This window comes from Anoplophora glabripennis, unplaced genomic scaffold (assembly GCF_000390285.2).
Source record: "Anoplophora glabripennis isolate ALB-LARVAE unplaced genomic scaffold, Agla_2.0 scaffold306, whole genome shotgun sequence".
NCBI classification, from domain to species: domain Eukaryota; kingdom Metazoa; phylum Arthropoda; class Insecta; order Coleoptera; family Cerambycidae; genus Anoplophora; species Anoplophora glabripennis.
The window spans coordinates 36,253-46,052 of NW_019417798.1; the positions used below are offsets into that span (position 1 = coordinate 36,253).

Consider the following 9,800-nt stretch of genomic DNA (forward strand, 5'->3'; position numbering starts at 1 on the left):
TGGGTCCCTGGGTAGACAAAATGAGGTAGCAAATCATGCTCTAGTGTTTTTGGTACAAGATATTAGTAAACATTGGAAGCAACCTATCGTGAATTATTTCACAAAAGATGATATAAAAACAAAGGACCTACAAATTTTGTTAACTGAAATAATTTCAGCATTGCAGTGTTGTGGATTAAAAATAATTTGTACAGTTTGTGATCAAGGTTCCACTAACAGATCAGCTATCAGACAGTTAGTTTCTGAGTCATCAAATAAATCCACTTTTAATGTTAATGGCGAGGAAATTATTCCCATTTTTGACGTTCCTCATTTGCTTAAAAATACCAGAAATGCTTTATATAACAATAATATTAAATTTTCGCATAATAAAACAGCAAAATTCAGCCACATAGTAAAATGTTATGAAATTGATAAATCTAGACGCTTCCAAGGTTTACGAAAGATACATGACCATTATTTCGAATTAAATCGTAGTAATGTTAAAATGAAAGTAAAAATTCCAGCACAAACGTTAAGTGCATCTGTAGCTCATGAAGTTGAGGCAATGGTGAGTAATCCCACTACTGGCATACCTGCCGAGGCTATTCATACAGCAGAGTTTGCGAATGATATTAATAATCTTTTTGATAGTTTAAATTCTCATATCATTCAGTTAAATAATTGCAATTTTTTAGTCATTTATTACTAAGAAATCAGCACATATTACATTTTGGAATGATATGTTGGAAGAAATTCAGTCTTGGCAATTTCAGTCTCATAAAGACAACAAAGTAAAAAATGTACATCCCGTAAAGTGTTAAAACATAATTAAAGTGTTTCAGAAGTAATAGGTCATGGAACAGCTGTTAATGGTTCACGTTAATTTTAATTGTTAACTTCAACTATTAGTAGCTGTTTTGTGATCTATTACTTATGAAATACTTTTTATTCTATTTTATTACATTTAAATTTACCGCCATTATGATGTAGCGACATCTATTAGATAGTAGAATTAGAGGTTACTCTAATTGTGTTTTCCCATGCAGTTTCCTTAATTATTTTATGGTCTGTGTGTGTCGTTTCACTACACATCAGCGACAGATGGCGTACTCTGCCGCTGCTGCCGGCAGAAGACACAGAAAAAAATCCTCTTATTTAGTTACTCTTATGCTGATAGGCATTTTTTTTTAGCGGGTACCAACGGCGATATTGGTATTTCTGAGATTTTGTGTGTCAGAGGCGTGCTAATAGATATTTTATCGTGTACGAACGGTGTTACTGGTGGCATTCTACATGTCATTGGCGTACTGACGGATATTTATACCGGCAGCGTCGTTGGTATTTTGTAAATTCTTTATTTTCATAGGCTAATAATTAGGAGAGTAATAATAAAAAAAATCTTTTTAGGCGACAGCACAATGATGAATCACCAGGAGATAATGGAGTTGTATCTATGTGATGATCAACTGCCTATGGATGAGAAGGTGAACCCTGGGGCAGCGGCACTAGGAACACCACGGGGAAAATCCTCGATGCAGGCAGACGTGTCAGGCGGCGACCTGGCAAGTGCGCCGGTACAGGATCTGGTGAAGGCATTATTGGCGGGCGGCCTTACTACTACAATCCAGGAGATAGCCAAACAGCAGGCGGCCCTGGTGGTAGGCGATGTATCGGAGGCGATAGCGGCGACTTCCAGGCACAGCGAGGTTTTGGGGGGTGGTCGTGAGTCCGGCAGACTGAAAAGGCATTCCCTGATGCTAGGCCATGAAGAAGTGGATTGGTTCGATCCAGATGATCCGGATACCAACATCGAGCATTGGCTCCGGAAAATCGACCATCTGGGGATGATCCGTGGCTGGACCAATTATGAACGGGCAACGTTAGCACAAGCGAATCTGGCGGGCACAGCGAGGCGGTGGTTTTACCAACTAGAGGATAATGATCTTACCTGGGACGAGTGGAAGGAGAAGTTAAGGGCGACGTTTCCCCGGCGTATGGATTATGCAGATATGCTAGAAGACATGATAGGGAGGCATAAGCTCACGGATGAAAGCATGACGACCTACTACCATGCGAAACTAGCGTTGTGTCATCGGGTGAGGATCACCGGCAAGGATGCGGTCTCTTGCATCATCAAGGGGTTACCGACAGAGTTGAGGGCCAATGCACGGGCAGTGAGGTGCCCCACCCCTGAAATCCTCTACAACAGCTTCCTGGCGGGACTGGAGAGCTGCCACGGCGAGAGTGCTCCCAGACGAATGGCGTCGAGAATGCAAGTACCTGAGAGGCAGGCGAGTATCCCTCAACAAGGTACCTCCACGGCGAGGGGGTTAAAGAGGTGCTACAATTGCCAGCGCTTCACTGATCACGTCAGCAGAGATTGTCCCCGACCGGCGGCTGACAGGTGTAGATCCTGTGGAAAAGTGGGACATAAGGCGTCCAACTGTCTCAAGAGGCGTGTCCAAGGCGGCAGCGGCAATGGCGCAACCAGACCGGCAAAGGTTTTTTTCACTGTTTAATCCGGTGAATAAATGTTTCAGGCAGGTGGCGTATGTTAATGGGGAGAGCGAACTCAGCGGCTAAGGAATCACTCGTGGACAACAGCCGGCAGATTTCAGTGATGGACAAATACACAAAAACCGAGCCAAGGCGATGACTAACAAAAATAGGCGGGGCGCGAATAGAGGCGATAAAGGGCGTAAGGGACTATAAGCTGTTTATGGCGGTAGTTGCTGTAGATTTCCTGAGGCGTTATCATGGCGTGAATGATGTGGAGTATGAATCGGAGGAAAATGGCGGAAGTGGCAGAAGTGGCGAAAGTGAGGGCGAGTGGATTTAGTGAATTTGGCGTGTAACTCTTCTGACGAAATAGGCGTTTAATTCGTCGTGATTAGTACAACGTATGATGACGTTGTTGCAGGACAGCAGACTGTTATGCAAATTTGGAGTGTGAGGCAGGAAAAGACCAGCGCGGTAGAGACAAAGCGGGCCTCAGGCGTACGAGGCACAGAAAAGGAGTAGAAGGGACACGGCAGGTGTTATTGTTGTATTGTTGCGAAATTAATGAATAAAGGCGTTTCTAGTGAATGTGTCTTTCCTTCTAACAGTCGAAAAATAAGTGTAACAGTATGTTTAAAATTGACCTCCGTATTTCTAGATCAACAGAGGTGCTACTGATTACGAAGAAATACGCAATTTGATTTTGTAATGCTTTAAATAAAATAAAAAAATGTCTCACTTACATAATGCTTTTCAGGCTTGTTTACCAAAACTTTTGCATCGAAAATCATGTATAAAATCTTTAAAATGTATACTTATCTATGGAACTTTTTCCTTGCTAATTCAAATAAAGAAAAAAAATTTAAGAATTCTGGGTAACATCGGCGGCAAAGCTGCTTTTAACAAATTTTCATTTTAAATTAAATTTTTATGTTCCTAATCTTTTTAAGTACTTTTTCACAAAAAAAACTATCAATAGTTCCACACAGTAAAGTACCGCTGTTTAAAATATATACAGGGTGGGCCTTTAGTGTGAGAAAGTAAAATAGCTCCCTTGTTATAATACAGAAAAAAAGTATATATAAAAGTTATACAGAATCAAGAAACCTAAACTACAAAATTAATTTGCTGCATACAGGGTGATGAGTAAGAACGGGACACTCCAAATAGTTTTTCCACAAATGTTGCTATATCTAAAAAACTAACAACTTTAGGTGTACAACATAAAAAGTTGAAGTGGACTGATATGTGAATAAAATAGAACAATAAAATACAGGGTCCTCCATTTGAAAAATTTTAGAAAATCAAGTTTGAACTTTCTTAAACTGATTGTAAATGCCCTGTACAAAATATCGATATTAGCTAATATAGGAGTCTTTGCTTAACATTTGCCTATAACTCTGTCAAATATTTTTGCTCCAAGTGTTAATAGTTGAAAGTTAATACAACTTCTTCGAGGTCATGTTTTTTCCAAAATTCCAAGAATTTTCTACATCACTTGGCAACACCGCACTAAAATGTTAAACTCTTTATATTGCCATATATAGAATTTACTCAGAAATCCATAGGTTTAAAAATATACAGTGTTCCATTTAAATAATGTACCCTGTATATATCAAATTAATTTTGTCCGTTAGGTTTTTGATTCTGTACACCTTTTATATATTTTTTTCTGTATTACGAATAACAACGGAGTTATTTTACTTTCTCATACTAATGGCACACCCTGTATATACCTATTTAAGATTCACCCTGTACAATTCATATCCAATGGAGTCTGAACGATAAATTTTTTCATGTCAAAATAGCAGTCTATCCCATTAGGAGCGTACTCCTTGAGCTTCTGCCTTACATTGCCCATTTTATAATTTATGAAATAGTCGAATTCTAAATCCTCCACTAACCACTTCCCCTATATCCGTCTGATCCCACCACGCCGATGACCTTGTACCCTTTGATTTTCGCTATTTACCCTACGACCACTGTGCCTACGACTCTGCCTACGGCCCTTCCTGTCACGACGACAGCTTCTATTCTATGGGTTTCAGAGGTGGCATAATTCCAGCAGCCCGAAGTAGGTGTTGTTAAAAATGAACAAAAATTACTTTAAGTAATGGAATTTAATTTACCAGGTATCTTAAACTCAAAAAATCAGTCAATTTCTCTCGAAAAAGTCGGCTAAAATTTATTTTTTGACAGTTTCCACATCGATCGATGAATTATTAGAATTGTTAAAATAAAGATTAAAAATAATTAAATTTGCTTTTGTTATTGAGTTTATTCTCTCTTCTTGTCACCAATTGTTTTTACTGTTACTAGTGCTACGTCTATTTTTAATTTTTACCATTTTCCCAATTAATCACAGTGATAATGACGTGTACAGGCTGTTTTAAATTTCAAAGACAAAATAACAAAAATGAAATTGCAATTAGGATGTCAATCATTTAATAAAACATCAAAATCAGATTGGGTCTTTGCAAGAAATTCATTGAAATTGAGGCATTAATTAATAATTAAAAAATTAAACTAGCTAAATATTATACGTATACATATATTTTAAACAAAATAAGGTACAGTTTATTATATAAAACGTGGTAATATAAACATTAAAATAAAAATGCAAGTCATTTTAATTAAAAACTTATTGAGAACTACTGACTACAAAATGCGTCTCTCTTATCACGTAGGGGCGTACAATCCAAGACATGGATATACAATACACAATACACACACGCCTCTACGTGATAATAGGGACGAAATGTGTGCTCGGAGCTCGGAAGACTATGCAGTGTTGCCAGCGTTATTCGAAGCGCTTAAACTCTAACATTTTTTTGAACAATCATCAAAATAATTTGAAATATGTTCATAAAAATACTAACAGTGTTCCCGATATTCAGAACTACCTTTTAAACCCAATGTCCAATTGTTCACATGATTTTCAAATGTTGTATGTGATTTGTGTTAAAAATCATTGCTTTGAAAATTAATGAATAGTATTTTGTTTCAAGCATACTTGTACCAAATAAAAAAACGTGTGTATTACCACTTCATTAATTAATATTCTGTAGTTAAAGGTTATGTTATGTCTTTACTTTACTATGAAGTGTTGACGTTGACTTTTGTTATGTACATGTGGATAGGAAGATTAGGACAACTGGATCATAGGATTTCTTTGTTAAATTTATTTTTTGGATAATCTAATAGATATGTTTTTAAATAGTGCAATTTTAAACTTTGTGATGGTCTTTTATTTGCTGAAATTAATATTTCAATCGTTTGCGGTTTTCTTTATTATGAACATAAAAATTGTATGTTCATGTCAACTCATTTAATATGGGTTGAGAATACTGCATAGTTTAATTTTGATACACTTTTAAACCTAGTTACTATTTTTTGTATTATTAGAATTCATTACAGTTGAGGTCTTGTTCTAAATAATTTTCTTGTCACATGACTTAGCATACCTGCAATTCGTTGATGCTCGCTCATAAATGACTGCTTCTTATGTAAAAGAGCAGTCCCCAAATTATACCTACCTCTAGGAGAATGTAGAAAATATTGGCAACTTAAGTTTAGAACTCAAAAAACAAGACAAGCGTAAAATATTAATATTAAAATTAATTTATAGCAGATATATACAAATAAATAAATACTGATCCTCTGACATCTTCGTCAAGTTTATTTAATTTAGAATCACATACATAAACAAGTTACAAAACCTCGTAAACGAAACCTAAAAATAAGTATATTTAAATCATAAGTTCAGGAAAATGTGTGCAAAATTTCAATTGAATATTTCAAAAAACTTCAAAATTGCAAATTACAATTGAAATTGTAATTTTCCCAATATATATATATATATACTGGGAAACTGATTAAACAATTAAAATTAAAAAAATCTCCAGGTCATGATGGAATTCGCGCAGAAACATTAAAGCAAATATCAGATGAAATTGCTGTTCCATTAACTTTTATAATAAATAGTTGTTTTGAAGCTGGTTGTTTTCCAAACATATTAAAAATTGGTATTATCAAACCTCTATTTAAAGGTGGAGACAAAATGGACGTCATTAATTATAGACCTGTGTCTTTAATCTCTAATATAGCTAAGATTTTTGAAAAAATTATAAAAAAGCGAATATTAAAATTCTTGGAAAAATATAAATTGATTTCAGATCAGCAGTATGGTTTCAGAGAGGGAAAATCAACGGAAGATGCCATTTATAAGTTAACATCGTATATCTATAGCGCTCTTGATAAAAAGAAACCTGCATTGTGCATCTTCGTTGACCTCTCCAAGGCATTCGATACCGTTAGCCATAAAATCCTCCTAGAAAAATTTATGTATTATGGACTTAGAGGNAAAAAAGTTAACTGTCATTAGACTTTGACAATAGCTTTTCCGAAATTTACGCCATTAAACATATCAATGAAGGCTTTAGGCATGTTTTCAAAACCCTCTGTCACAGTCTCGCGATATTTTAACTTTCCTTCTTGTATCCAAGTTTTGTTTTGTTCGATACCTTCAAACCATCTCTTTATCCATCTGTTGACTAGGAAGCCTCTCATTTTTAACTCATGCCCCACTAACAGCAACTGAACAATGGATGCTAAAAAATTATAACGGATGTTGAAAAATAACAGTTACATCTAAATACAAAGATTAAGAAACAAATCAATAATACGTAAGTATGAAAATAATATAATTACAAACAAAATTTAAAGTCAAGGGGTATCTTAAAAACCAACTAACTATTAAATGGAGGTTACAATTTTAACTGTTTTTCTATAAATTCTAAAAGAGAAACTATGAAAAATTATTTCTAGATTTGTGCCCAACATCTTACCTTTTGGGGTACTTTTCTCATTAGATGCAGATATAGCTCCACATACTGAAATCCTTCCAAACGTATTCATGGAGGACATGATAGTATTACTTATCTCTCCACCTACCTGAAAATCTTACAATAAATACACGCAGGACTTTTCTGCTGTGTGTCCTTCTAAGATACGTTTTTTTTATCTAGAAAAATTGTTCGTGGTATTTTTGGTAAAATAATTTCTTAAAAAGCATAAAAAAGGCACAAAATTGTATATTTTACAGCAGGATTTGAAAATGCCGTTTTAAATTTCGAAATAACTATTACTAATATGATCTACACAGTAAACTGCTTTTTGAAATATACAGGGTGATTCAGAACTGATCTAAAAAATAATTTCGACGTACAGGGCTCTTACAAATACAATTTTGTAAAGAAAAAATCAAAAACCGCAGTTCCAAAATGATTTAAAAATACACTCCAGCACGGCACTGGAAACTGGTCCACTTGACCTCTCACAATGCGACCAGCATGGTGGCAAAGTGTGATAAAAACGAACAAAAACTTTCGCAAGGAAATAAATAAATTGAATTTTATAGTACCTATTTTATATCGGCAAATTCAACTGCTTTAGCCGTCATTGTTATTATTAATTAATAAAATTAGTTTGTGGTTTTAAATAATAAAATAAAATATCTGATGTTACAACAACAGTTCAAAATTTTATGCACCGACGTGTAAACACAAATATTATCTTGCTTCACCATAATACAAATGTTGTCTTGCTTCACCAAAATTAAAACGATATCCATCAACTCCGAGTTGCTATACACGCAAGCCATTTTTGACACTAACTACTAAAAAACTATTGTAAACACCACCACAGTAAACACTATTGCAACGACGACGATTGTAAAATGGAATTTCAGTATTCGGAGTCGCTGAGTCACGTGGCTATCCACGCGTATTGCGAATGACGCTAGAGACTACAGTGTCCAGCTATGTAAAGGTTGAATGTACTACAACTTCAATTTTTTTTTTCTCGGAAACTATAAGGATTTTACAAAAATTTCTTTTACAATATTGACTCCATTTCTCACACATCTATTCCCAAATTTTTTTGGATAAGTTATGAATCACCTTGTATGTATCCGTTCAAGATTCGCCTTGTATAATTCATATCCAATGGCGTCTGAACCATAAATTCATACTTACGTTGTCAAAATAACAATCTACCCCATTAGGTGCGTACTCCTTGAGCTTCTGCCTTACATCGTCCGTTTTATAATTGATGAAATGGTCGAATCCTAAATCCTCCATTAACCACTTTCCCTTTTCGTCTGATCCCGCCACGCCGATGACCTTGCACCCCTTGATTTTCGCTATTTGTCCCACGGTGCTGCCTACTGCCCCGCCCGCTCCCGTCACGACGACGGTTTCACCGGGTTTAGGCTGACATAATTCCAGCAGCCCAAAGTGGGCGGTGTTGCTAAAAATGAACAAAAATTACTTTGGGTAATTGGAGTTGTTCGATTTACGCCTACTACTTCTTTTAACTGAAGGTACTTCTATCTGAAACACCCTGTATAGTAACGATCTAATAATATTATCAGGGAGACTCATAGACCTCATAAGCTACTACTAGGTCTATGGAATTAGATATAGTTTTTAATATAAAAATATAAAATAAATATTATATTTTGTTTTTAAGAATTTATTAAATAAAAATAATTGATCATCCAACTCCTCAGCAGTTTGGTCAAGTTTTCCGACTATATTGCTGTGACATTTTGATTAAGCCTCCAAAAGACTCTAATGTCACTGGAGTTGAGTCACTTTTATCCAGACTCTTATAAGAACAAAATACTCTTTAGGAACGTCTCATTCACCTCGAATCGAGTGGTTGGGAAAACAATGTCAATAACAGTGCTGACAATATGGAAAATTTGAGTGATGTCGCTAATGTACCATCAGATAATTTAGACTATGAACTAGGGTTGCCAACCGTCCTCCAACCAGGAGGACAGTCCTCCTTTGGATCAAAATGTTCTCCGTCCTCCGCAGGTACGTCGGAGGACGCAATTTGTCCTCCTTTACACTAAAATGTTCTAAAATTCCAAAAATACGAAAAAAATTTAGATTTTATTTATTGGCGCACAACCTGGCAACGTTGAATGATCACGACAGCGATCTACCATTTTCAATTGGCATGGTTACAAAACTAGTCAAAATTAGTCATTCATTTTTCAAAATATAACGGGGCTCGAAAATGTATTCATTCTGATTTATTTTGCTCTAAGCATTCCTGCCATTTCTGCGCTTCCTGAGCTAATTTTTTCTTTAATGAATATTAAGTGGCGGGATGAAAGAAATAAAGCCTTGTTGGATTTAATAAAATCAAAACTAATTGTCTCTGCTAATTCCGAAAGCAGTTTTTTGATATTATTAAATCAGATGAAAAATTTTTGGATGCAGTTAAAAGCAAAAAAAATATAAGTT

The 9,800-nt window shown here is 35.4% G+C and overlaps 2 protein-coding genes across 2 annotated transcripts in view; one reads left to right on the top strand and one right to left on the bottom strand.

Moving 5' to 3' along the window:
- LOC108909267 overlaps nt 1-3,184 on the top strand; it is a 9,450-nt gene extending 6,266 nt beyond the window's left edge. Inside the window, exon 2 of the mRNA XM_018713556.2 lies at nt 1,390-3,184. Coding sequence (XP_018569072.1) covers nt 1,401-2,501 — 1,101 coding nt within the window. The 5' untranslated portion in view covers nt 1,390-1,400 and the 3' untranslated portion in view covers nt 2,502-3,184. The remainder of the gene's footprint in view (nt 1-1,389) is intronic.
- Nucleotides 3,185-6,844: 3,660 nt separating this feature from the next.
- LOC108909269 (prostaglandin reductase 1) overlaps nt 6,845-9,800 on the bottom strand; it is a 9,454-nt gene continuing 6,498 nt past the window's right edge. The window contains exons 4-6 of the mRNA XM_023456528.1: nt 8,517-8,790; nt 7,329-7,434; nt 6,845-7,091 (exon numbers count right to left, since the gene is read on the bottom strand). Of these exons, the coding sequence (XP_023312296.1) occupies nt 6,862-7,091; nt 7,329-7,434; nt 8,517-8,790 (610 nt within the window). The 3' untranslated portion in view covers nt 6,845-6,861. The remainder of the gene's footprint in view (nt 7,092-7,328; nt 7,435-8,516; nt 8,791-9,800) is intronic.